Raw genomic sequence first — 26,791 nt, 5'->3', positions numbered from 1 at the left:
CGAGATAAACTGACTTCAATGTTATGTCATGCCTAGCCTTCCAGAACAAAGGATACGAAGGATGAAGTTCGTAATCTTGGGCGGGGGAGGGGGCTATGCTCCTCGATACATCCTTCTGTTGCGACCACAATGCCAGAACTGGTACACCTTCGCTACGCCGGACCGGATCAGGATTCATACCAAGAGGCAGATGTAGACAGGATTCAAACCAGTGGGGGCGAGACCAAGGAAGTTACAATGGTCAGGACTGAAATGAGAGCGTTGAAGAAGTATATAAGGAACCAGACTGGTAGTTGATGAACTCCATGAACAATCTCAACACTTCAATCACAGCAATCACCTCAAGAAACCAAACTCCCAGCGATCTTCTGTCGATCTCAATCTCTACAATCTCATCTCCATCTCCATCAGCCACCATGTACTTCCCTCTTGCCTTTGCAACCTTCGTCTTCTCGGCCCTGGCCCTGCCAACCGGAGGCAACCACAAGGCCCTCCCTGCTTGCGACGCGACTCCTCGTCCTTGCTCGTGTCCTACGGGCACCTTCTTGCAAAACTCCACCAGCTGGGCGACCTGGCCAGTCCCCGCGAAGGATATCTCGGACATTACTGCCAACTGTTTGTGAAACCCTCATGCTTATCTCTTCTGCAGTGGCTGACTGGAGTAGTCTTTGAAACGGCCTGGTTCGGTACCAGCCCCAGTGAGACTCATGGCGAGCCCTACACTCCGGGAGCTGAGCGTGTTCTGTATGGAGAACTTCCCAACGCAGGCGTGTATCCGATGACCGAAGAGGTGAGCAAGATACTTTGAAGGCAAGGATCTGGAACACGGCTAACTGTGTCATCAGTTGAGAACGTTCAAGTGGCTGCCGCGTAACAAGGGCTACCAGCTCACCTTCGGGCTAGCTGACGTGCCCTTCTACTACAACACCACTTCTGGACCCGCGGGCCAGCTTGGTGGCACCTGGGAGTGGATGGATGTGCACGCCATTGGCAAGAAGGAGACCTATATGCTGTGGAACATCCATGCCTGTTTCTCGTCTGCTTACGGTACGTCTTGTTGCTTCCGACAAGTACTGGTTGATTTACTAATGTTGGACAGACTTTGCGGGATTCCACGAGAGCGCCATGAACAACATCACAGCCATCTTGAAGGCGGAAGGAAAGATGACGGGAGAGATGAACGGACCTCACTCTTACTAGTTGGCAAAATTTGGAGATTTAGTTTGTTTGGGGCTAGAATGCTTTGTGTTTATGTTTACGAAGGGCAGTGTGGAAGGACCACTCTGCTCTCCCGTTGATTTGCCGGATTAAACCGGATAGTTTCCATAGTTTGGAGTTAAAACAGCATTGAATATTCTTCTAAGTTTAAAAAGATGCTCTGCCAAGTAAATCGGTTATCCTCGGGACTTTCACATGATTAATAAACGCCCACTTGGCAATGCTGTTGACTCATCATTGGAATAACTCTGACACAGAGACAGTCAGCAGCATTGCCTGTGTTGTCGATTATCGGCTGTGCGGGCAATACGAGAAGCTTATGTGCGCCTCTTTCCCTACTCTCCGGCCCTCATTATTTTTAGTTTAGACCCCTCCTTTAAGCTTATCACTGGGTTACACAAGGCTGATATCAGTGGATAACCCAGTCAATACTTCGAGGACTATTGAAGTATGTGGTCTGGGATTATGTGACAAGGTTCATGACAGCTGGCAAGGCAGAGTTGAAGGAAAAATAACCCGTGATTAGAGTTGACATCTGAAACATCGGCTATGGTGATCGACAGTCAGGGTCTACTGATAACCTTCAGGCAACGGCTGGCTGGCCCCCAATCGCCTTTCACTGCCTGGAGTGTTGGATTCTGCAGGTTAAATCCTTTGCAGGCGCTCCTCCAATTCTCCAACACTGCAGAATCCAAGATCTTGGCAAGGAAAGTAATCGCGAGCAGGTCCACAGCCACACAACTATGTTACATCGGATCCAATCGCCAAGATCTAATATGGAGACAATTGTGTGAAGAGAAAGTTTAAATTGGGTATAGCTCTAGAAACAAACATGAAATAACAGATTTACTCTACAGGAATGGCCTGCTACACCACCACCGTCTGCTTCATCTCCGCAGTTTTCTCCGCTTCTTCAGGCTTCTTCTCCACCGCAGCCTCCACCTTGGCCTGCTCCTTCGCTTTAGCAAAGTGCTCACACATGGCATGACCACCCCGCTCATTGAAGAACAAGTTGAGATACATCCACGTCTCGCGGGCGTAGCCCTCAGCACGAGGGAACATGGCCTGTTCGTATTGCCCCACTGCGGCGGAGAGACTATTCGCACCTGCGAAGGGCTGGCCATCTTCCCAGCTGCTCTTGCGCGCGATGATGGCCCGTGCCAGCTCCAGAGCGTCCTCCATCCCCACATTCACGCCAACTCCCGCAAATGGTGTCATCAAGTGGGCAGCATCGCCAATAAGAGTCAAACTGAGACCAAAATTAGCTCAGATCCAACATGTCAGATAAGGAACAGGAATAAAAGCACAGACGGAAAACTTACCCGGCACGGTGCTGCCACTTGTGACCAATAGGAAGCATGTACATGGGGCGAGGCACCAAATCGTCGTCGGCGTCGAGCATAAGGTTCTTGGAGTCATCGTTGAACCCTTCATAGTAACGATCGACGAACTCCCGCTTGGCCTGCTGCGGCTGCGTCCAGTCGATGCCGCACGTCGTGTGCCAGTCCTCCGGCAGCCGCATGAACCCGTAGGTCCGGACGCAGCCGTCACCGTTTCGCTGCGACAGCACAGTCGTGTGGCTGCCCAGGGTCAGACACATGCCCTTGCCGACACGCTGGGCCAGAGCCGGGTCCGCCTCGTCGATGGCGCTGTACTTGAAATCCACGCCAGAGATCCCCGAGAAGATGGGCCGGGTGTCCGTAAGCAAATGGCGTACCTTGCTCCAGGCCCCGTCGGCGCCCACCACCAAGTCGAACCCGGTCTCTGTGTGGTCGTGGAAGTGCAGGTCGTATTGCAGGCGAGTGCCCGTGGCTTCAGTGGTGACCTTCTTGAGTTTGTGGCCCCAGCGAAGACTGCCCCATTCGAGAGAGTCAATCAGCATGCTGCGGAGCTTCACCCGGTCGACTTCTGGGCGTCCATTGAATGAGTCTGGGCGCTTCTCGCCGTAGTCGGAACCTTCGTCGAGCAGCAGTGCGCCGTCGGGCTGGTAGATCTTCAACACCTCACCCTCCGTGCGGGCAACAGCCAGGAACTCTTCGAAAAGACCACACTCGCGCAGAGCTACCTGTGCAGACCCCTCGTGGATGTCCAAGCAGCCACCCTGTGTGCGAGCATGGCGGTTCTCCTCTGCCTCGTAGACGATGCAGGGGATGCCGTTGTGTTGCAGCAGACGGGCCAAAGTAAGACCGGCAGGGCCCGCTAGTAAAAGTCAGCCCTGAACTATCACATTGGCAAAGGAATAGACTCACCACCGATGATTGCAATCTTAGGAGGAGTCATTATGAAGGCCGATGTGTCTGAGATGGAGATGAAGTTGGAGAAGATGGATGGATGTGGATGTAGTTGGGAAAGTAATCGGTTAGGACGTGCAAAGTGTGTTATTTATAGGCAAATAAGGTGATTCTAGACGACTTCGATGACATGGAAGACAGAACGACTTGTCAGATTGAAGCATAAGGCTTGCCGGATCCGACAGCGGATCCGAAATTCTGCAGCAACTGGGGCGATGCCCTAAATGCTTACTCTGACACGAGTTGAAATCCCAGTATGATTCTCGATCGCGGGCTTGGGGGCCAAAATCAACCGTTCGTGTTCTGAAACTAGCGGGTCTCAATTCCGCAGGCACATCTCAGCTCGCATCTCGACTCACACTTCGACTCACATCGTGATTCCTGCATGATCCTGGCGGCCACGTTTTCGGAGATGGGAGGGATCCTGCCGGATTTGTCGTCCAAGCGAAAGGCGTCATCGGAGGAGAGTCTAAGGCGTCTAGCGAAATGAGTAACTTGGAGAGGCTTGGAGGTGAAGCTATACGAAATGGACGGCCATAAAAGCAGAGGGGTCTCCTCGTGGCATCAACTCTATCATCATCAGCGCAGCAACGCAGCGAACACATCACAGTCTTTCCCCTCAATCGTCTAGAATCACCCAAGATTACACACCACTTGAGGACTTGTTTTATCATTAGCATATTTCATCGTTTAGCATTCGTTCAGCATCATGCAGTCCCAGAAGATCATCGTCTCCCATGCCGCCCGGCTTCTTCAACTTCCCCTTGAGAGTGTGGACCTGGAGTCCAGCTTTGTCAACCTGGGCGGCCATTCATTGCTTGCATTGGGGCTGGCCTCCGCATGCAAGCGCGACGGCGTTGCCTTGACCATGGAGTCGATTCTCTTGAGCAGCAGTATGGCCGAGCTCGTGGCTTCCGCCGTTATCGAGGGTCCCGTAACGACCCATGTGCCTGTCATCCACCAATCTGCAACACCCCAGACACAGTCAGCCCTTGCTCAGAAGGATGTTTCTCGCAGCAATGGAGCGTCGGCCCTGACCGAAATGCAAATGTCATTCCTGCACAGCCACGAAACGACCCCGGGTTCCAACATGATCAACTTCTTTGAGACATACCAGACGGCCCATCTTCCAGTTGTCAGTTCTGCTTGGCAGACTGTCATTCAGACCGAGCCCATCTTCCGCATGTCCTTCGATTCAGATGCCTGCCATGAAGCATCGTCGGCTCCTTTCACATGGACGGAAACAGTGGTGGACTCCCAAAAAGCGTACGACGCTGCCCTCGCCCGGGACGTTTACCCGGACACCATTCAGTGCGCCTTTGAGGTTGTGACATTGCCTTCTGCAGGCATCAGCACGGTCATCTGGCGTGTCCACCATGCCTTTGTCGACGGAATGTCAGGTCAGCTTGTCTACGGCAAAGTTCGCGATGTCATCAACGGTCGTGCTATCACCGCCGGTGCGCCATTCAGCGATGTGGCCAACCGACTCCGTGACTTCCAACAGGAACATCGCCAGAACCACCAAAAATTCTGGGCGCAGCAGCGAGAGAAGCACCCGCAGCCTGCTGCGGAACTCGTTCTTCCCCCAGTCCGTGAAGAGATGCCTGCGGGTATCGATAATGTCACTTTCAATGTCCCCTTGGAAGAGATCTCAGTCCGTGCTCGTCAGATAGGTGTCTCCCTGTCCGCCTGGTATCATGCTGCCTGGGCCATGGCACTCTCTCTGTATACCGACTCTGACTCTGTTGTGTTTGGCACCGTCCTGTCCGGTCGTAACCTGCCCATCCCTGGAATTGAGGATACTATTGGCCCACTGATCAACGTCCTGCCCTTCCATGTGTCCATCGACCGCAAATTATCGACTGCGGAGTATCTCCGCGCGGTGTTTGCCCATTCAGTCCAGTTGGCGTCAGTCCAGAGCTCAGTTCCCGACGACGGGTACACCCGCAACTTTACCTCGGCGCTGGCTATGGAGTTCGAAATGGAGGCATCTGACAGCCATGCAGTCCGACCCGTACAGCAGTCCTGGTTCCGCGTAGTGCCCGACATTCCCCTGTCCATCTACACGACATACAGTGGCACTCTGCGCCTCTGCTTTCGGCCTCAGCAGTTCCATCGCGAGGACATTCAGATGCTTGCCGACCACTTCCGCCATGCCCTGAATCTGCTCCTGTCCGAGCAGACCATGGAGGGATGCATGAAGAACATCCTGACCGACAACTGCAAGAACACCCTCATGCAGATGGGCAACTGTCAGACCGACTCGACGTCCCTGTGCTCCATTCACGACGACCTCGTCACGCTCTTCGAACGCGCTGTCCGCGAGACTCCCAACGGAATCGCCGTGGAAAAGGCCGGCATCCAACTGACTTACGCCGAGATGGATCGACAGGCCAGCATCCTTGCTGAAAACCTGCAGATCCAGCCCGGCGAGGTCGTCTGCGTCTTGGCCGACCGATCCATCAACTGGATCGTCTCCATCTATGGTATCCTCAAGGCTGGCGGTGTCTACTCGGCCCAGGACCCTGGTCTGCCCGACCACATCCGCAACACCAACTTCCAGACTGCCGGTGGGAAGCTGTATTTGACTCCGGTCACCTCCCAGAAGCATCTTGCCCCCGAGGCCTGCAACCTGTGCTTTTCTGTAGAGGAACTGATCGCTACTATCCCTGACGACTTCACGCCTAGCCACCGCTCCGCTCCTCAACCCGAAGACAACGCCTATCTGTGCTTCACCTCCGGCTCGACTGGCAAGCCCAAGGGAGTGATGTGCCACCACGCCGGTCTCGTGGCCTTCCAGAAAGATCTCGAGGTTCGACTCTTCGCCGCCCCCGGCCAGCGCATCTCGCAGCTCATGTCGCCTGCCTTTGATGGCAGTATCCACGAAATCTTCTCGGCTCTCTGCTACGGCGCTACCCTGGTGCTGGCCGATGGCGCTGACACATTTGCCCATCTGAAGAAGAGCAACGCCGCCATCCTGACCCCCTCCGTGGCCAAGATCCTCCTGCCCGAGCAATTTCCTGAGCTGCGTACCGTCTACCTGGTCGGTGAACCCGTGCCACAGTACGTCAACGACGTCTGGTCCAGCGCCACCACTCTCTACAACATGTACGGCCCAACCGAAGCCACCTGCGGTGCCACCATCCAACGGCTGCTCCCTGGACAGCCCGTCACCATTGGTGGACCTAATGCCACTACGCGCATCTACATCCTCGGCCAGAACGGGCAGCTTCTCCCTCCCGGGGTGATCGGCGAGATCTACTGCGCCGGTGTGCAGGTAGCTAACGGCTATATTGGTCGTCCTGAGTTGAACGCGGAGCGGTTCCTCTCCGACAACATTGTTGCACGCCCAGGCGAGAAGATGTACCGCACCGGAGACCGCGGCTACTTCAACCGCCTCGGCCAGGTCGAGTGTCTCGGTCGCAACGATCGTCAGATCAAGCTGCGTGGTTACCGCACAGACTTGAACGACCTGGAGATCCGCGTCGCCAATGCTATTCCTGAGTCCACCGCCGTCGCTATCTGCCCCAAGGACGATTACCTCGTTGCCATGATCCAGCCCGAGACGCTCACTGTCACTGATGTCCGCCAGCGCATGTCGCAGGTGCTGCCGGTGCACGCCATGCCCCGTCGCATCATGGTCGTGGACAAGTTCCCCATGACACCGGCCGGCAAGCTCGACTACAAGGAGATTGCGAACCAGTGCACGGTGGTGGCTCAACCCGCAGCCAAACGCACCCTCTCCAGCAAGACTGAGCACTCCCTTGCCGAACTGTGGAAGGACCTGCTCTCGCTGGGCGCAGACAGCGAAGCCCTCACCCCGGAATCCAACTTTGTCGAGCTGGGCGGCCACTCGGTCATGCAGCTGCGTCTTGCCAGCAAGGTCTCCCAGACCTTTGGGGTCAAGGTGCCTGTTCCGCGCATCATCCAAGCCGCGAACCTCTCCGAACTGGCTCAGACGGTGGACGGCCTTGTCGCCCAGATCTCATCCCCGGATGTACCGACCATTAAGCCCCTCGGTCGCAACCGCGTGTCTCCCATTGAAAGAGAATGGCTGGAGAAGTACCAGCTTCAGCTCGGCACGTCTGCTTTCAACGTCACTTTTGCCTGCAAGATCGACAGCACCAAGGTAGATAGCGAGCATCTCATCGCCTGCTGGAACGCTGTTCTCGCCCGCCACGACATCTTCCGCAGTCGCTCCCACCTCGACTATCGCGGTAAGGGCCCCCGACGCACCTATGCTCGCTACTGCCCGCAGGTGATGCGCGTCCACGGCTTCAACCTCTGGCGCGAAGCCAACAGACCCTTCCACCCTGACCGCCAGCACCCGATCCGAGTGATTGTCTCTAAGTCTATGATGTTGGTGGCCATGAGCCATCTCATCGCTGACCTCACCACCCTGCAGGTGATCCTGGGTGAAGTGGTCCGTCTGTACCGTGGTGATGGCCTCGGCCCCGTGAAGCGGAACTACCATGAAACAACGCAGTGGAGTTCCCAGGCCACTGCCAACGAGAGCGACTGGTGGGTGCAGTATCTGGGCAACACCACCAACCAAAGGGACGGCCTATACAGCATCCCCAACCTGACCCACCGTTCCAGCTACGGCGGCCAGACGCACCTCGTCCGACTGAACCAGAGTCTCGCCACACAGGCCATTCAATACACCGAGACGAACAGCGTCACGTTGCACCAGCTAGCACTGGCCTCTGTGGCGCTAGCCTTGCAAGCTCATCGCGACGACACGGATCTCGTCCTGGGTGGACCGTACTTCAACAGAGGACAGGACGATCTCGACACGGTCGGATTGTTTCTAGAACCCATCCCCATTCGTATTCAGTTCTCGGCATCGCGGGACCCGACCGCGGCATCCACCAAGTCTTTTGTTCGTGCCGTGCAACGGTCCAGCCAGTCGGCCATTGCGCATGCCATTCCATGGAACCAGCTGCTCGAGGCGGTGGGTGCTGCCGAGATGGCTGATTTCCCTAATCATCCCTTGTTGGATGTCATGGTTACTTTCCATGATGATCGCTCGTCGCCGAAATTGCCGGTCGAAGGACTCGATCCGCTGGTTACGTATACCAAGGGGTCGAAGTTTGCGCTGTTGGTGGAGTTTTGTGCGATTTCTGATCGGACTATTCTGATGCGGCTGGAGCATGATACGGAGTGTATCCCCAAGGAGAGGATTCAGGATGTTGAGAAGTTGATTTTGGAGGCGCTGGGCATGATTGTGTCGGGACAGGGGTATAGTGCTATTAAGGAGAGGATGCGAGGGATGGTGGGCAGTGCTGATAGACAGACCCAGAAGACGGAGAGGTACTTTGGCAAGAGACTGACTGAGTTGAGGAGCGAATAGCTGGTTTTCTTGGACATGTGTCTAGATTGTTCTGTGTTTATAGATTGGCTTTGGGTACGGAGTTCTGGATAATAGAATGTCACTGATTACTGCTATATTGCTTGCCTGCTATAGTGAAAAGTATACACGATGTGGCAGTGAGTAGTACTCTGAAGTAAAGGCAATCGTTCATAATATACTGAGTCAGTGATTATCGTTGATTGTATGCGAAGGAACAAGTTACATCCGGATCTGACATGACCCAATGCTCCCTTCAACTGTACTATCAATCATGACTTGACATTCCATCACGCAATCATACCCACTGTCAGTATACATAAAACAGCATCATCGCCAATGCAGTGTCTAAGCAACATCCCGCACATTCGCAAACGTATACCCACTACTCGACACCCCCTCCGGCACCCAATACAGCTGCCACACCGTCGAGACATTGGTGTCCTTGACGTAGAACGTATCGAACAACTCTCCGGAGTCAGATTCATACATGATCCAGGCCCCATACCAGATCCACCTGTCGGTCACTGCATCCGACGGAGTGTCATCGCCCGTCAAGCCAACCTCCGTGACTTCGTCGGCATTCGGGCGGATATATAGCAGAGTGTCATCAGGGAGAGTGATTCCCTCGGTGAGAGCTTCGGCGAAGACTTCATCGTCGCTGTAGGTCACTGCATGGAGTTAGTGCTGACACAGGTCTTGGGAGGGGGGAGGGGTACACTAACTGGTGATGTCAGTTACAACAGAGCCATAGGTCCAGTCAGAGGCGGTGCCGAAGTAGGCCAGTCCTAGCAGTATTGTGGTTAGTGATGAGAAGAATTATCTAACATAGGAAGACTTACCATCAGCGTAGAACAACTTGACGGGTTCAGAGGCAAGTCCATAGGCGTAGAGGGTGAAGTTGCCATCCGGACTGCGCTTGACCAGATCTCCCAGTGGACGGAGAGGGTTGGCAGCCACACTGCCGATGGCAGCTAGGGCGGAGAGAATAGTAGTGGTGAGTGGTGCCTTCATTGTTGCTAACGGTATATCTGAGTAAGCGTTGATAAGGAATGTCGCGGGTTGCGATCTGTTTATATAGGCGATTGTTCAACTGGCAGGCCAGTAGCTCACTCAGGTGGGCAATTCTTCTTCCGCAGCTTTGGACCTCCGTGATAATGCTAGGTCTGGGCTAACGATCCTGTGACGCGTCATCACAACGGAGTTGGATGCAAGGACGCCGAAGTGGAGGAGCCAAGGACCCTAGACTTTAGCCTCATATCCACCCATCATGATTTTCTTCTTGCTACTAATCAGCCACGGCAGGCTAAATCAAGACTAGAAGAGCCTAAGCCAGTTTAGCTTCTGCATGAGAGCTTCCTGATTAATGAGTCAGTCCTTTTTCGGCTTGAAGGAATGAAGGATCCGAGCTTGACATTGAAGCGAGCTTTGTCATGATTACTTTATGGATATACGGTAGATATTTTGGAATATGGAGTAGGTATCCCACGTGTTAGATCATGTATGCCGAGACGCTTTAGTCACAATAGTCTTCACACTAGATCGGAGCCAAGATTCAGCAGTCTGGAAACCTCGCTTTAAAAGCGCGCATACATGACCACCCAGACACACATTTGACCGCGCCCAGATAGTCTGCCGGAGAAACTCCATCGTCCAACCCCTCCCCCGTCTTTGCCAATGATTTCTTAAAACGCGACCGTCGATCGTTGAGGTCCTGCAGCATGCGACCAGGTGCGAATTCATCGTCATCGGATGGACTAGGCGCGGTATCTCGATCCAGGCTGACAGCGGGATCGGCCAGCAGATCCAGACGCAGTGCCTCCTCCGCCAGGGCGAGGATCCAATTGGAGTCAAAAGGCCCCTCTCGATGCGGCCAAGCACGCAGCAGCTTAATGGCCCGCCACCGAACGCGATAATCCTGACACACCAAGGCCCCATTGTACAATGGCGGAAGGATACCCACGTCAAGACTGATGGTGGGACGCTCAGGGAACCGGGTCATGATTGACTCAGCCAAAGAAACAATTTTCTCGATGGCAGGCGTGAAAGCAGCCAGGGCAGCTGGGTTGTCCGCCAGGGGGATTGTTTCCAGCGACACCATCAAGCCGAGGTATTGGAGATGAATCAGTTCGACACTTCGCTGCTCTTTGCGATTGAGAAGATGGTAAGAGTGGTGGTAGAAGGGCTCGAAGGATCGCCAAAATCGGGAGGCCAGGGAGCGGACCCGCAGCTGGGTCGACTGGATAGTAGCGTAGTTGCACTCGATGTCTCCCAGCAACATTTCCTCACCCGAGATCATAAAGCGATACCCAGCACTGGTGACCAGGTTGAAGGCAGCGCGAGCTTCCTCCAGATTGGCAAAGGCGACCGCTGATGTCGGCTGCGACTGCCACTGGGTGGGCAGAGAGTCGATGCACAGCAGAGGCCCCCCGAGGCCATAGTGGGCGGTACTCATGTCCAGCTGGGCAAAAGCAGCCACCAGACAACGTTCCACCAGTTCTTGGCGGGGCGTAGGCGCCACCAATTCTCGCGCTGCCTGGAGGTCGCAGAGGATGCGCAGGCCACTCTGGAGATGGGTAAAGGCATCGTCGTAGTCGCCCTGCAGCAGGTCGGAGAGAACGAACAACAAACAGCAGAGGAGGGTCACATTGCGCAACCAGGGATCCGAAGAGGCACGGCGCCGGGTGAGGCTCTGAAAAGCGCGGCCCAGCTGCTCTTGCGCAAAGCGCAGCCAGGGGCCTTGACTCTTTCCGGGGAAGTTCGCAGCCAGGGGCATTCCTCTGCTCTCCGCGTCCTGGTGGATCGCGCTGAGGGCCACGGTCGCATGATACACCGCTGGCTCCGACTGACCTATCTGCAGGACGAGATGCTGCCAGAGCGAGGAGTCAAACATTTCGCGGAAGGTGGGCACCGTGTGGTGCTGGAAGTAGGAGAAACAACGGCTCTCGTCGGAGGTAATAACCCATTGAAAGCCACTCCTTAACTCAGGGCTGATCTTGGTCCATGAATCCCTCATCAAGGGCAGTCTCTGCACCTCGTACCCATCGCAAACACGACCCGCGGAGGTACATCTCCGGCACGCGCCAGGGGTTTCGTCACATTTCACACGACGAGCTCTGTTCCAAGTCAGTAGCGACAGATGTGCACTTGGATCGTTCTTGCACCTACCGACAAGTGCGACATCCCGTTCTCGATCGTTTGCCGGCGGATCGACGGCTCATCGACCCCAGACGATGTGGTACCGGCGTGGAGAACTGGTTCATACTATCCATAGGGGGAGGCACAATGGTGGGTTGTCGTTTCTGAATCCTGGCCATGCCCGAGAAAAGCCAAAAGGCGAGTGACACCCAGAAAGACTAAAATAAGCGGCAGCAGAATGACTGGCGGGTCTGGTCGGACGGCAATGTGTCTGGATTGTGATTCCCTGACCTTCGGGCAGCTGCGAATTAGTGCGGCCACTAATGCATCCCAGCAGGCTCGAAGGAGGGCTAGTCCCCGTCTAGTCTCTTCATCGGGCGTTGAGGGGACTCAGGAGAAGCAGTGGGAAAACGGCTGGAGTGCACATCTTACATTTACGAAAGAAGACGGACTAACTCAAAAGAGTCATGGAAAGTGGAGAGGAGAGATGCATGAATTTTAAGACTTTCTCTGCACCGATAATCCCGTACCTGCCGATCACAGGCCGTCAGGCTGGTTATACATATCGTCGTGCTCCTTCTCGCGACCCTCCAAGCGTGTCAACTGCAGCCGCTTGCTGGCCGACCGCAAGACGCCGTCACGCGCGTCAACCAACGGTCGCACCCATTTCTCAACCACTCCGAAATTTTTCTCTTTGGTGTCATTTCCGGCCTGCACGGGAAACCAGGTATCGGCGATGCCGGTCGGGAACCCGTTAATGTAGATATTCTCCCACTGCCCGCGGGGCACCAGGTAGGTCTCGTGGTAAATGGCCAGGTGCGGATGGTCCTTGGCGATGCGAGACCACCATCGCACCCCTTCCATGTGGATGTCATCGTGAGCGAATTGATGAAGAGCAGCGTAATCGCGCAGGTAGAAGACGGTCATGGTCTCGTTACCCGCTGGACTGTCGGTCTTCAGCCAGTGCGAGGTGCCCAGGAGACCGTACTTGACGGGGTTGGCGCGCATGTTTCGACTCATCTTGTCGGCACTGTCGCCCAACTCCTTCATGCCTGGGGCGAGCATCCCGAGTGGATGGTGGCAGCGCGCCCCCAGATGGAAGACCACGATTGACTCGCCCGCCGGTTCACTGCCAAAGGTGCCATCGGGCCGGGGATACTGGGCACTGCGCTTGATAGGGATGGATCCGGTCATGTACCGGTTGGGGGTTATGTGGCAGGCCATCAACAGATGGTCGATGAACCGGTACAGCAGGATGGCCGCGGTCGGAAGCAGGGAGAGGGGGCCCAACAGTAGACACGCACCCCCTTGCATCAGCCCACCGAGCAGGAGCCAGGAGGAGAGGGTGAGATTGTCCCGGATCATGGGGGAGATGGAGCTCGTTGTCTCCGGGAAGGGAGTCGGGCCATCGCCACGGTCGCGCGGGACGATTTGGGGTGGAAAGAGCGGTTTGAAGGTGGCCATGGCTGGATGATGAGCAAATGGGTGTTATCTGGGAAGCGTCCGAAGTACCATGTGGCTCGGGGTGGTTTTATAGGGTACTGAAATGCTGGTCAGATGGCATCGGGCACTGCCCTCCTTCGCTGACCTGTTCCAGTTGTAGCATTGATTGCTGGTGGCTGTGGTTCCCTCCCCCACAGGAGCATACGAAGGGACGAATGATAGGCGCGCAAGCGTAAGCAATGCTCCGGGCGTCAGTGAATGGATCCACCCCAGGATCATGGTGAGATACCAGTAGTATTCCATTGTCTGCTTACCCACAGGCTTGTTTGTTGTTCTCGTGTTCGGAACGGCAGGTCACTAAGCGCAAACGAGCGGGCCATGATGCATCGATGGGGAATGACCAAAGTAAATAACAATGCGACCCTCTGGAAGAGGAAAGCGGATGGTGAAAGGTGAAGAAGACCATGACGATGCGATTTCACGGGGAACCAGTTACACTGCAGAAGAAGGGAAGGAATGGAATGCAGAAACTGATCGGGGAATCCAAGTATTGGGGATACAGGTGGTACCGAACAAAAGGTTACTTGTGATCGTCTCAAATCAGAAGAAATCCCTGAATGCCCATTGCCATGCATTGTGCAACCGCTGGTCTACCTTTGGGCTACTTGCATGTCTGTACAAGACTAAGAGTAACCAGTCAGTTCATCCCCTGGTGGATCTTCTGCTGATCCTCTGCATGCCCGTGAATCATACACTGCGTTCTAGACTGGTACTAAGTCGAACTAAAAATATAGAGTAGTCTACTGCTGTTGCTACTGAGATACACTTGAAGGGAAGACACATGGCTGTTCTATAGAGACCCTCTTGAGTAAATGAATGAAATGGATACCAAAACAACGCCCGATCATGTGCCTCGGATTATTATTTCTCCCTTATTGCCTGAGGCATCAGTTACCCAAATGAAGTCAAGAAGGCGGAGGATATACTGGGTATGAATCTACAACGCTCAACAAGGGGCGATCGATATCGATAGTCTGACGAGAAGGTCCATCCCAAAGCTCTGCATGTCTGGAAAACAAAAATAGATCGCAGTAAGTGCTATGAGAGCCATCAGGAAGCTCTCATAGATCCCAGAATGTCATTTTCTTCGAGGAACTCAGCCCACGACTGAAGGTGAAGCCCCGGAATCTGCATTATATTGATCAGTTAGTCATGAGAAACGTCAATGCATCACAGGCTTTACGCACCTCTCTGGCCTGGATGAATTCTGATGCCTCACACACGTTTCCGAATTTTTCGAACATCAGAAGCTGCTCGGTATAATCCAAGGCAATCTCAGGAGATAGACCTTGACTCTCCAGCTTCTTTCGATGTTCATCGGGGCTTATCACATGGTACATTGTCTGTAAGCCGTATTCTGAGATATGCAGCGTAAGCCATATAGTTCATACTACTAAGCCAAATATATGATTTGGATAGTTATAGTTACTTTTCCCAATCATAGCTTGCTTCTCTGCCTCCGAGATGGCTTCACTATAGAAGGCCACGGTCTTTGTAAAGTAAGTAGCCCCGGCTTCCAGGATCACTCGAACAAGCTTGCCTGTATCGCGAATTGATCCGTTCGGCATGACAGTGGACGGGCTATGCGGCAAGTACATATGATACACGCCCTGCGCATCCTAGTATCATCTCGTAAGCTTTTGATCCGAAGAGCCATGTATGCGGTAGATCAGATAAACAAGTGGACCAACAGGTTGTGAGAGGTAGCGTTCGGGATGAGACAGGCAGTTCTCGAAATAATTAGGGAAGAGCACAACAGTAGTCTTGCCCCACAACTGTGGGTACTGCTGCTGTATGTAGTCTGCAACTACACTCTTGCTCTTCCAGTGATGAATGTTTCTCAGTATGCCCCCGGAAACCTTCTCGGGATCGGGGAGCGAGCTCCAAATGAAATGCTGAATGGTTGAGGTTCGAGCTGCAGCATCTACAATGCTTCGTCCCTGGATAGTCTCCTTCTGTGCTGATCGTGTTGCCCAAAAGTCTGTCATAGCAAAGACGGCATCGGCGCCCGTAAATGCTCGAAGAAGGCTTTCAATGCCTGCATTGAGATCAAACGCCTGAACTTCTGCCCCAAGCCTTGCCAGCTCTTGCGCTGCTGGCTTAGTCGGATCGCGCGTCAAAGCCCTGACGTGGTACAGATGCGGGTTTTTCAAGAGATCCCTAGCGACCGGTCTGCCCTGAATACGTATCAGCGGCCAGACGAAGCGTACTGCACTGGTTATCAAGAACTGAACATGCAACGAACCTGCGAGCCCGTGGCGCCGATGACAACAACAGTCTGACGAGACATGGTGACAAGTTGCACTGGAGAGAGTCGGAATGAGGCCTACACTGGTAAGTATCCGAACATGCGAAGAGTAAGATAATGCTGACGGTCACATGCTCAGCAGTCAGCATTTATATCATAGTGCTTGAGAACTGGAGGGGCTGTTCATGTGTTCGGTCTTCGGCTTTCGGTTTCATTGGGGGCCCGAGAAGGCTAGACGGATGGAATATACTACGAGATAAAACCGGTTAACAATCTGAATTATAGCGAAACATGAACAAGATAAAGAGAATAAGAAAGTGGAAATGTCTCCGAACATAGTACCAATAAACTAAGGCCAGTTGCGACGGGGACGACAAGAAGTAACTACTAATTACCAGTACTAGTAGTAAATAGTATATAACGTTCGTTACTACTACTACTACTACTAGCTGGCCGCTACTACTACTGCTTCCTGCTACTAGTACTCCCCAATCCAGTGAAGAATTGACACAGATCTTCGTTTGACAGCTCAATACTAGTAGCAAGCATACTGTAGGCCTACGTCTACAAACTCTGTTGGCAGGGATTGAACCACCCCCGAACTGAGTTTCTTGGGGCGCACCTTCTTATGCCTCAGGCATCAACAACGCCTCTGCCCGCTGCCAGTCATTTATTTGTTCAGTAACTCTTTCTTGCCCTTCGTGGACTCCAATCCCTCACCGGACGAAGAAGAAGATAAAGTGTTACTAGTATTGGCTCAGGCTGCTCTCCACTTGAGGACATTCAGGACAGATTTGGGAAGCAAAGTCCCAACTTCACCTTAAGTCCAGCCGCGATGGGGATTTCCGGATGGCACAAGGGGATCGCACCGCAGCCAACCAGACGGTCGCAATAGCCGCCGGGCAGCGCAAGGCAGCTTGTTGTTACTATTTATGATCCCTCCAAAAAACCCCTCTTTCTTTCCCCTTAGCCCCAGATCTTTGCACCCATCCTACGATTCATTTATCTGTCATCCGGGCGCTGAAACGAATAACAGCTTCATCATGGCGGCCACTGACCTTATGGCCTCTCTGCTCAAGTATGCCTCTTTTTCGGCCGCCATCGCGGTCGGCTTATACGCGACGCTGCTGGGCCTACTGACAACGCAAACATTCCAATCCCACGTGGTGTATCTGCATGCCATCGAAATGACATGGTTCAAGGACCTCAATGTCCCTGAGGCCTTTGGCTTTCTACGCAATCAGGTCACCCCTTTCACGATCCGGACTCCCGATGGGGAGCAGCTTTACGCCTGGCATATCCTGCCCGTGGAACTGTACCGCCAACACGAGCAATCCCTGGTTGCGGAGCCTGCGGGATTGGTCTCCGACATCACCTCCCGGCTCTCCTTTCAGCTTCTGCGCGACGACCCCGACGCTCGCTTGATCTTGCACATGCATGGTGCCGGGGGCACCGTGGGCTCGGGCTATCGCGTTCCTAACTACCGGGCGCTGTCCGCTGGCCAGCCGGAGAAGATCCATGTGCTAACCTTTGATTATCGGGGGTTTGGACGGAGTACTGGTCAACCCTCGGAGGCGGGCCTGATCACTGACGCCCGTGCGGTGGTCGACTGGGCCATGACGGTCGCTGGCATCCCCCCTTCTCGCATTCTCATCTTCGGCCAGTCCATGGGGACTGCCGTCAGCCTCGCCATCACTCGCGACCTTGCTGTCCAATCTCCACCTGTGGTCTTTGCTGGCACCGTGCTCGTGGCCCCGTTTGTCGATGTTGCCACGTTGGTTTCGACCTACCGTGTGGCGGGAATCGTTCCCATCCTGTCCCCACTTGCGCGCTTCCCATGGCTTTTCGAATCCCTGCAGGGCTTCATCCGGGACAAGTGGCTGAGCAAGGATCGCATTGCCGAGTACGTGCGGGCCAACGAAGTGAACGGGGAAGAATACCACCTTACGATCATCCACGCAGAAGACGACTATGACATCCCGTCCCACCACAGCCAAGCCGTTTTTTGGCATGCAGTCCGAGGATCTGTCCCCGGAGGCATCAGCTACGATGAGCTAGAGCTGAAGAAACTAGACACCAAAGTAGACCTTGGCGCTGCTGGCAGTGTCATGGAATGGAAGACTGACAATGGCATCATCAGGGAGCAGATCCTGAAGACTGGCTTGCATGATGTTATTATGGGGTATCCGGTAGTTACCATGGCCGTTATGCGTGCCTTTGAATCGGCAGACCCAGCGTTCACGGGTCTGCTGCACCGAAACTAAGACGAAACGATGGATGGACGCCATACAATATGTATCATGTGAAGTCATTTATATGTCATGCCATTTATTCAGCCCGTACTATTCATGAGACAACCTTTGATAACTAAATATTAGATTTCAGGATTTATTACTCGCATAAAACATATTCGATGCTGTATACGACACAGTAAAGAATCTGCTCTTGCCAACCTGAGTCGCACTCTTACCCGCCCCAGCATATCCACTAGCTCTCTGTATCGCATCACGAGCCTCATCCAACCAATTTCAGGATTCAAAGAGGTGAACCCAGCCATCGGAGAGGTCATAGGTCTTATAGATGGCTGGTTGCTCTGCTCTCAGCGCGGCGAAAACCTCGCCCAGCATCACAATGCGACTGACAATATAGAGGGCCGGAGAGGCGAGACTGATCAAGGTCAACGGGCCACCCCACCGAACGACTACCTTTTCGAAATGCATAAACACCAGCATCGATAACATGGAGACCAACGCAGACGCCCGCCACAGCCAGTCTTCAGTCACTGTGGGAAATACGGTATCCCAGCAGGCCAAGTGAAGCGCCCCGAAGGAGATTCCAAAGAGACAGGTCAGCGGCCATATCTTCGATCGATACAATTGTGGGTCCCAGTGTGCCACCACTACCTCATTCTTCATGTGTATTTGCTCGTCCTTCGAGCCCAAGAGCATCTTGCGGCTACTTGGCGCTTCGTCATCGCACGATTCGGCGTCCCTAGCGGTACGGCTAGCCAGCTGCTGGGCATATTGCCTCTGTCTGTCCTCTTCCTCTTTCTCGAATACACGTGGTGTCAGATACCAGGTATTCCAATAAGTCATTTGTACCTTTGAACTTTCGTTGTCGAATTTGTTGCTCACTGCCATGCTTTCGAATGTTTCTCTTTGTTCAGTACTCATTTCAGGCAACTCCACAACAGTCGGAAAACGAATATCTTTCGGCTTTTCCCACCAAAAGAAGTATGTGACGATGAACAGCGGGATGTATCCTAGGGTCATAGCTTCTAACTGGGAAAGGGGGAGACTGTGTATGCCTCTGGCGATGCATTGAGCGACAAACCAGGTGACCTGCACCATGGCCGCCAACTTGGCGAAACTGTCTGCTTTGCTTTTGTCGCGGATATCGTCCTCCAAAAGACCCCAACTGGCGTGTTCCTCCCAGTCGACTAGGTTCTGTTCCAGCAGCCATGTGTACTGATTTGGCCAAATGACACGGTCTCCCTTTGGAGTGCGGTATCGTAGGGCGAGCATACTGATGTAGAACGCGTGAATAGCCTGGAAATCGTCATTGGTGAACCTGGCACAGTCGACTTGCATCCGTCGGCATTGTGCCCATTCCTGCAAGCCTTCAACGGCTATGAACTCGGGCGCAATGATGGCCTTGAGGAAGAGGGCGAATTTGTGTAGCGTCGCGTATACTTGGTTTTGATACACGCGTGGGTGGATCACTACCCAAGTGCACAAGAAGATGGTCGTCAGGCAGCTGGTGATCAAGCTGAGTGTGCCCCGACCGGAGGGCTCCGTTGTCCAGCCCACCAGTCGGGTTTGTGAGTGCATCGACGTGGTGTTGGCTTCTGTGCTGTTCATATTTGGTTTGGTGCAGCTCTACCCTCGAAGCAAGTTCGTAGTATAAATTTAACAACGAAAGTATCCGAAAAGCTCTGACATGCAGAAGAGGGTGAGCCTTGTAGGACCCATTCTATGAGACCTCATGGCCTTCACCCAACGATACCACTCGCAGGGAACATTCTCCTGGAGCAGCAATCAAATCCTCTGCCTAGCCGCCGTCCCCTATATTTAGCGTACAACGCGTAGTACCAGAACACCGACATTGAGCTAGAAGCGGGGTCAATGACCACTCCGACAAGGGGTATCTGAAAACCATCCTATCACTGATCTCCTACTTGGAGTCCGCAAGGCTGGCGTCTCATTCTACCTCGACCTAAAGCGAATCATAGGTTAAAGGATGCCGCAGGGAGCCAAAAACTGGCAAACACCCCTGTTGCAAACTCCAGACATGTACTGTCTCGAATATACAGTACGAATAGCCTAGTGCTGAAGTATACAGTGGGACCTTCCACCTGAGCGACAAGGCTGAAAAGCTGTGTTGAAAAGCAGCACTGGGTCGTTGACGTGAACTCCAGAGGCTAGGACTCCGGTCGAAGGGAAGCGAGCCGCTGTTTAAGATGACTTCGTAGAACGGGACATTTGCTCTCAAGCTTGCGACTTGCTTTGGCTCAAGCACGATAATGACTATCATAGCCTATGGAACTGATATCTTACCCCGCAGCGCAAGGCTGAGGCCGATTGTGCCGTGTCAAATTTCGTTATTGGGTTCCTATAAATACACCACCTGCTGAAGGTCCATGTTATAAATATCATATAGGATATTAAAATAATTAATGTTATTATAAAGATATCAGGTGATTTTTCGCTATCCTTTCTCTTATCATTTGGCCTCTAAATATTATATCTTCGAATGACTAACCATCCTCATGAGATCAGATTAGTTAACTATATATTTCCTATATCTTAATCTAAGATAAAATCTCTTTATTTTAGATAGGTCCTCGCCACTGTAGATAATAGGCAGGAAATAAGAAGATTAATAGTGGGTAGAACAAGGCGCAATGTTATTATGCGGTATCCGGTAGGCACCAGGGCTGTTATGCGTGCTTTTGACGCAGCAGGTCCAGCCTTGACACGTCTACTGCCCTAAGCAATGAACCGGCCTCCCGTAAAATGATCTGTCACACGATTAGATTATAGCAACCATGTGTCCCTTCCAACGTGAAACATTGCTGGTACCGAGATAAACATTCATATTGTGAAGAAATTGTACAGGTGTCGTATTTGTTGATACGGTAGCCATAACCTCTGCCTTAGTCTGACATGTCGAGAGATATGATCCATACCTTCCACATGGGAACGCGCCTGGGTTCTGTCCCAGCAAGGCATGGCCAATGTGGGGTTCCATAGTGGATCGCCAACCTTATTCTTGTAACCATCCCCTGCATGAACCCCTGTATCTGGCAGAATATGGCCTTTTCATCAAGCGCCTCCGGCTTCTCTGGTTATATCTGCATATGGACCAGGGAACTACCCGCCAACTGTGGGTCCTGTCTGGTCGCGATCGAGTTCAACAGCCAATTTGATAGGTCTAAACTAAACAACACTAAAATGGAAACGAAAAGCCACTATGGAATTGACTGTCCTGCAAGAGGGCCTTTCCGATACGTTGGATATACAATCAAGCAGCTGACAGATTTTGCAAAACTTGCCATGGTCAGGTGAGAAACTGTCAATCTCGAGCTGCTTTTAGACCAGAGCAGTGGATGGCTGAACTATTTACTTGTTATGGCTGCCAATACCACACTTCTGCAGCCGTTCTGGTATCACAGCTGATAACGGCAATCGGCGCCTTTGCAAGCGGAATGCGGATGCACGTACTGTTGGGACTCTGACCTGAAGAATATGACATGTCTTTTAGCCAGGAGTTGCTCGTAATCTCTAAAGCAATCCAGGATCTTCAGTCTTATACAGCTGAGTTCCACCCATGATGGTAGTATCTGGGACTGCAAATTTTGGGAAACTTGGTTTTCCGCTTTTCATACCATGCAGTACACTGTGAATGCCTGCTCGCTAGGTGATATGGACCATGCCTCGTTTTCCCCCACCACCCCCCACCACCCCTCTCCTCTCTCAGCCCTCTCCTCCCTCTTCCGCCACTCACTTCGAACCCCTAGTCCCTCTAGTGACGCCGGCCCTATCAAGCTCTGACTAATCTATCATTAGATAATATTTACCACGGGGGCGTTGGCCTTCATAAGGCGCGGATCCTCCAGCTAGACCCCGGCATGGTTGTCGTTTGGGGCCACTACATTATCATCATCACCTTGATTTATTTCTCTGCCGTGGTGCCGACCTAACTGGCCATCGTGCACCTTTACCTTAATATTTTCACCAGCAAACCCCTACGCATAACCTGCCTTGTGGTGCCAGCCATCATTCTTGGCAATTGGTTTGGTACGACCGTAGCGGGTTTCCTACCCTGCTAGCCGTTGAGCTACTTCCGGACTAAGGAGGGCCACTGCGTTGACACTAACACCTTTTTTCGCTGGAGCGGATTGGCCACTATCTTGACGGACGGCCCTTGGACGGCTGCCAACTTCGTACTCTGGTGCGTCGTTGAGTCCGGGACGTATCAGATCGCCGCTTGGTTTCCCATGTATCGCCCACTTGTTAAAGCCATTGGAGGCATGCTATACATAGCGGCGACAGCCTCCGGAAAGAGTGGTGGAAGCGTCAGTCGAGAGGCTCCGGACCCCGCAGCCCGCCACTCGCGCACCCTGTAGGACAGCAAAGTAGCCGGGCACTTCCATTCGCTTAAAGGCGATGTGATGGTGGATAATGAAGGCCATGTGGGTCTGGTTACTTTGGGGTCACAGCGTTCCGATATTCCCGCGGGCTCCATTGTTGTACATCATAGATTTACTGTGTCTTAATTGGATGAGCTTGCCAACGGGGGGCCACCAGGATGTGGAGTAAGCTGGGGAGAAGCTGGAAAGGGGGATGTGAAACGGTGAAAGGCAGCTGTTGTCATGGTCCATCCGCATAGGCCAGGCGAGCTAATTTAGAAATTGATTTAATTGGTCTTAACATGATGTGCCAGAAAATCTTACTGCAGCGGCTGCCTGCACTAATGCTTGGCCTAGCGCGTAGTCCGACGGACCACCTCGAAAGTGGAAAGACTTTCGCCCACAACAAATGAGACCGCTGCATGTCTTTCGGCTAAATCAATGCTATACATACTAGGGCTGTTGACAGCAAACGGACATTCAACACCCCGAGCCTTGCCAGATCACTCAAGGCCCTTATTTCAGCGGCCTCCACTCCCCCTCCTGTCTTCTGTCCACTCCTACCCCCGGCAAGCCTTTCACTGGCACGGTCAATTCCGTGCTCTCACTTTGTTTCTCCCCCCCGCCTCCTCATTCGGTCTTATAAAGGCAGGATACGACATGCGTGAGCTGCAATAACATTATCATTATCATCAAGATTCTTTGTTGCTTCAATTGCCTTCACCACCACTTGCTTGCTCATCATGACTACTTGGGTTCCCTCCCCCGACTTTGATCCGCGCTCGGAGCTACTTCCGAACATCTTTGACCACTATGCCCAGGTCAAGCCAGACGCCATCTATGCTGAATACCCAGTGGATCCCATGACTTACGAGAAAGGGTACAGGCCGATCACCTACAAAGCCTTCGCCAACGCTATCAATGGCGTTGCTGGCTGGCTGACGAAGACCTTGGGCCCGGGAACAGGAGAGACTTTGGCGTACCTTGGACCGAATGACCTGCGATACCCGGCATTGGTATTGGGAGCAGTTAAGGCTGGATACTGTGTAGGATGGTCCTTTCATGTATTGCGGTTTTCAGGGAGCCTTGCTGACATGGTTGCATTAACAGATGTTTCTTACCTCGCCGCGCAACAGTGCAGTGGCCCACCAGTCACTATTTACCAAACTTGAGTGCACGACGCTGCTGGCTCCTTCACCACGGCCGCCATTTATCGCTGGAATTCTGGACGCCCACCCACTGAAGGTTGTTGATGTTCCCAGCGTGGCGGAGCTACTCGCGACCGAGTATCCGGTTTTTCCTTACGCCAAAACATACCCTGAAGCAGCACATGATCGATTGGCCATTCTGCACACATCGGGCTCGACGGGCATTCCCAAGCCTATCATCTGGACCCATGATAGCGCCGTCAAGCACATGCACATGCAAAGACTCGATATACCCGACGGCTGCGAAGGCCAGGACAGTTGGGGTTTCGGCAAGCGCATGTACCTGTCTCTACCTCCCTTCCATGTAAGCTTTTCACAATTGTAGCTCACTGCAAGTGCTAACTGCTACTATAGGCCGCTGGACTAGGGCACATTCTTTTCATTACCATGCCCGTTGATGTCACCCTGATAATGCCTACTGCTGCCGGTCTTCCCAGCGCCACTGGTTTGGTAGCGGCAAGGAAGCAGACCCCGTTTGAGTGGGCAATTGTTGTTCCGTCAATCGTGCTGGAGTTGTCTCAAGCCACTGATCTGCTGGAGTACTGCGGCAACCATCTGGAGTACATGATGTATTGTGGCGGAGATCTGCCCCAGCCTGTTGGGGACATAGTAGCCCGCAAGCTGAGGATTGTGAACGGCTACGGCGCTTCCGAGCTGGGTATCTTGAATGTGATCCACGAAACGGGCAATTGGGATCCTCTTAAAGACTGGCGCTACCTCCATTTCCATCCGGAACTGGGTATGGAGTTCCGGCATGTATCAGGGGACGAGTATGAGGCGGTCTTGGTGCGCACACCTGAGCGCGAGGGTCACCAATTTCCCTTTTCAATCTTCCCCGACCGTCAGGAGTATCATACCAACGACCTGATGGTGCGCCACCCGGATCCCGCCAAGTCAAACCTCTGGCGGCCGTCCGCACGCCTGGATGATGTGATTGTCTTCCTCAACGGCGAAAAGACAAACCCCGTCTCAATGGAGGGGCATATGGTTGCCTCTAATCCCGAGGTGACAGGGGCCCTCGTTGCCGGCGCGCAACGCTTTCAAGCCGCTCTGATCGTGGAACTGGACCGCTCAGTGCCAGCACTAAGCGCGAGCGACAGAGCTGCTGTCATCGAGAAGCTCTGGCCTAGCATACAGCAGGCAAACGAGAAGTGTCCAGCTCACGCCCGTATCGCCAAGAGCCACATTCTATTTACCACTCCGGAGAAGCCCATGCTCCGTGCCGGAAAGGGCACCGTCCAACGCGCAGGTACTTTGGCAATGTACGCGTCCGAACTCGACGCCCTCTACGCGGACGCTGAGAAGCTGGCCCAGCAGGACGGTGGCGAAATACCCGGGCCGGGGGCCGTGGACGATGCCGTCCAGGTTGCTGCGTTCATCCGCGCTTCCCTGTTGGCTATTACTGGTTGGAGTGCGGAGAAGCTGTCCGACACCGAAAATTGGTATACTCTGGGACTGGACTCGTTGCAGACAATAACGATGACACGCGTGCTCAAGCAAGGTCTTCATTTACCTACTCTCATGCCTAACTTGATCTATTTGTATCCCTCGATAACGGAGCTTACCCAAGCAGTTCAACAGCTGGACAAGCAGGGTGAAAAGTCTACCGAACTTCAACAACAAGGTCTACTTCAGGAGCGGGACAAACTGCTACAGACACTTGACAGTCAAATCGAACCACCCAGTCCTGATACCGTTCATACTGCCAGCAGGCCAACCCCCGGAACACACACTGTCATCCTGACCGGCTCCACTGGCCAGCTAGGAACTTACATCCTTGATGCCCTGCTGAAAAATCCCTCTGTAGCGCACGTCCACTGCCTGAACCGTGGGGATGATGCTCGCGAGAAACAACAGAACCGCATCAAAGCCTATGGCCTCACCCCGCTAGCCGACAACGAGGCACGTCTAAGCTTCTGGACTGCAGACCTAAGCAAGGGGGGCGATTTGGGTCTGCAACCAGACGTTTTCACCCAGTTGCAGCAAACCGCCACGCTAGTTATTCACAACGCCTGGACCGTGAACTTCAACGTCCCCCTAGCAACCTTCGAACCCCAAATACAGGGCGTGGTGAACCTCATTAACTTTGTGACCCACAGCCCACGATCCCCACGTCTATTCTTTCTCTCATCCATCAGCTCGGTCATGGGCCATTATAACGGCGAGTCTGGCCTGATACCAGAGACCGTCCTTACTACCACCACTTCCGCCCCGAATGGCTACGCCAACAGCAAATACATTGCCGAGCATCTGCTTGATTACGCTGCACAGCAACAGCAAGAGCAACAAAACCGTACCCAGCAAGCACAAGCTGCCCCATCCTTCTCCTTCGCCCGGGTAGGTCAGGTAGCAGGCGCCGTGCGATCTTCCGGTCTCTGGAACCGTGCCGAGTGGTTCCCTAGCCTTATTCAGAGCTCACGACACCTCCAAGCTCTCCCCGATACCCTGGGTCCGGTGGACCGGATTGACTGGGTACCAGTCGATCTTCTAGCCGAAGTACTAGTTGAGCTAGCTCTTCTTGGTGCGGACGACTTTCCCGCCTCTACCATGATCAATCGCTGCTCCTCTGCTACCAATTCACCCACAGCGGTCCAAGTCTACCATCCCGTCAACCTTCACCCCCAATCCTGGGATTTGATACGGCCCGTCGTCGCCGACGCCCTTCTCGCCCAGGACAAGGAAAACAGTGGAAAGAAGATTGAAACCATCCCATTGCACGAGTGGGTGCAGCGTGTCCGGCGGGATATCGAGGCAGCCAGCGTCAGCTTCTCGGCTGATACTAAGGATAGCAAGCGGTTGGGTGATAAGGAACTGCAGGCATTGTTGGAGCAGAACCCGGCTGCCAAATTGTTGGATTTCTTTGAGGGTTTGACGATGGAACATACTCAGCCAGGAACTGTCTTTGCGTCGGTACACACGGCGAAGATGAGTAAGACGTTACGCGAGGTGGAGGGTGTGCGGCCTGAGTGGCTCAGAAAGTGGGTTGGGGAATGGTTGGCTTAGGTCGTTTGTTTGGGTTAAGGGCATTCCTGGATTATCTAATTCTGCTTCGGAGATAAATAGATGAAGACAATAACACCATATATCCATTCAAGTCCACCCCTCTAAGAAAATAGCATTGTAAGAGCCCTGTACGGTGTGGCGTAACCTGATAATTATATCTTATCTCCTTTAACTTGAATGTCAACAACAAGTCAAGATAGC

The 26,791-nt window shown here is 53.3% G+C and overlaps 9 protein-coding genes across 9 annotated transcripts; 4 read left to right on the top strand and 5 right to left on the bottom strand.

Annotated features, from left to right (window-relative positions):
- Positions 1 to 416: 416 nt before the first annotated feature.
- On the top strand, positions 417 to 1,200 carry BDQ94DRAFT_171091 (uncharacterized protein; the record flags this gene model as incomplete). The annotated part of the gene is made up of 4 exons (XM_026771649.1): positions 417 to 615; positions 666 to 790; positions 846 to 1,047; positions 1,100 to 1,200. The coding sequence occupies 4 exons, from the start codon at positions 417 to 419 to the stop codon at positions 1,198 to 1,200; spliced, it is 627 nt and encodes a 208-aa protein (XP_026625346.1).
- An 859-nt stretch (positions 1,201 to 2,059) lies between these two features.
- On the bottom strand, positions 2,060 to 3,541 carry BDQ94DRAFT_179299 (FAD-dependent oxidoreductase). The gene is made up of 3 exons (XM_026773334.1): positions 3,468 to 3,541; positions 2,541 to 3,417; positions 2,060 to 2,467 (listed from the first exon to the last, which is right to left on the bottom strand). Exons 1-3 carry the CDS (start codon positions 3,496 to 3,498, stop codon positions 2,086 to 2,088), a joined length of 1,290 nt encoding a protein of 429 aa, XP_026625345.1. The 5' UTR covers positions 3,499 to 3,541; the 3' UTR covers positions 2,060 to 2,085.
- Positions 3,542 to 4,218: 677 nt separating this feature from the next.
- Positions 4,219 to 8,862, top strand: BDQ94DRAFT_171089 (acetyl-CoA synthetase-like protein; the record flags this gene model as incomplete). The annotated part of the gene is made up of 1 exon (XM_026771648.1): positions 4,219 to 8,862. The coding sequence occupies one exon, from the start codon at positions 4,219 to 4,221 to the stop codon at positions 8,860 to 8,862; it is 4,644 nt and encodes a 1,547-aa protein (XP_026625344.1).
- A 345-nt stretch (positions 8,863 to 9,207) lies between these two features.
- BDQ94DRAFT_171088 (uncharacterized protein) lies at positions 9,208 to 9,873 on the bottom strand (the record flags this gene model as incomplete). Its single annotated transcript, XM_026771647.1, has 3 exons — positions 9,208 to 9,530; positions 9,585 to 9,647; positions 9,702 to 9,873. 3 exons carry the CDS (start codon positions 9,871 to 9,873, stop codon positions 9,208 to 9,210), a joined length of 558 nt encoding a protein of 185 aa, XP_026625343.1.
- Positions 9,874 to 9,976: 103 nt separating this feature from the next.
- Positions 9,977 to 13,362, bottom strand: fmaE (monooxygenase fmaE; the record flags this gene model as incomplete). The annotated part of the gene is made up of 3 exons (XM_026773333.1): positions 9,977 to 11,975; positions 12,028 to 12,168; positions 12,560 to 13,362. The coding sequence occupies 3 exons, from the start codon at positions 13,360 to 13,362 to the stop codon at positions 10,415 to 10,417; spliced, it is 2,505 nt and encodes an 834-aa protein (XP_026625342.1). The 3' UTR covers positions 9,977 to 10,414.
- A 1,188-nt stretch (positions 13,363 to 14,550) lies between these two features.
- Positions 14,551 to 15,790, bottom strand: BDQ94DRAFT_171085 (NmrA/HSCARG family protein; the record flags this gene model as incomplete). Its single annotated transcript, XM_026771646.1, has 5 exons — positions 14,551 to 14,628; positions 14,688 to 14,857; positions 14,930 to 15,119; positions 15,192 to 15,677; positions 15,746 to 15,790. 5 exons carry the CDS (start codon positions 15,788 to 15,790, stop codon positions 14,551 to 14,553), a joined length of 969 nt encoding a protein of 322 aa, XP_026625341.1.
- Positions 15,791 to 16,733: 943 nt separating this feature from the next.
- On the top strand, positions 16,734 to 18,301 carry BDQ94DRAFT_41759 (alpha/beta hydrolase). Its single transcript, XM_026775716.1, has one exon. It carries the CDS (start codon positions 16,792 to 16,794, stop codon positions 18,010 to 18,012), a length of 1,221 nt encoding a protein of 406 aa, XP_026625340.1. The 5' UTR covers positions 16,734 to 16,791; the 3' UTR covers positions 18,013 to 18,301.
- BDQ94DRAFT_179284 (uncharacterized protein) lies at positions 18,277 to 19,608 on the bottom strand (the record flags this gene model as incomplete). The annotated part of the gene is made up of 1 exon (XM_026773332.1): positions 18,277 to 19,608. The coding sequence occupies one exon, from the start codon at positions 19,606 to 19,608 to the stop codon at positions 18,277 to 18,279; it is 1,332 nt and encodes a 443-aa protein (XP_026625339.1).
- Positions 19,609 to 23,122: 3,514 nt separating this feature from the next.
- On the top strand, positions 23,123 to 26,590 carry BDQ94DRAFT_159963 (acetyl-CoA synthetase-like protein; the record flags this gene model as incomplete). The annotated part of the gene is made up of 3 exons (XM_026769141.1): positions 23,123 to 23,425; positions 23,490 to 23,891; positions 23,942 to 26,590. 3 exons carry the CDS (start codon positions 23,123 to 23,125, stop codon positions 26,588 to 26,590), a joined length of 3,354 nt encoding a protein of 1,117 aa, XP_026625338.1.
- Positions 26,591 to 26,791: the final 201 nt, after the last annotated feature.

The sequence above is a fragment of the Aspergillus welwitschiae genome (genome assembly GCF_003344945.1).
Source record: "Aspergillus welwitschiae strain CBS 139.54b unplaced genomic scaffold BDQ94scaffold_19, whole genome shotgun sequence".
NCBI lineage: Eukaryota > Fungi > Ascomycota > Eurotiomycetes > Eurotiales > Aspergillaceae > Aspergillus > Aspergillus welwitschiae.
Note: the sequence above shows the minus strand (reverse complement) of the source record. Positions and strands in the feature narration are given on the sequence as shown.

Bases quoted from the DNA above. Each gene is read 5' to 3' on its own strand.
- BDQ94DRAFT_179299 (XM_026773334.1), bottom strand. From the start codon at position 3,498: ATGACTCCTCCTAAGATTGCAATCATCGGTG. The intron at 3,418-3,467 runs GTGAGTCTATTC...GACTTTTACTAG, and splicing joins TAAGATTGCAATCATCGGTG to CGGGCCCTGCCGGTCTTACT. The intron at 2,468-2,540 runs GTAAGTTTTCCG...TTTTGGTCTCAG, and splicing joins AAGTGGCAGCACCGTGCCGG to TTTGACTCTTATTGGCGATG.
- BDQ94DRAFT_41759 (XM_026775716.1), top strand. From the start codon at position 16,792: ATGGCGGCCACTGACCTTATGGCCTCTCTGCTCAAGTATGCCTCTTTT.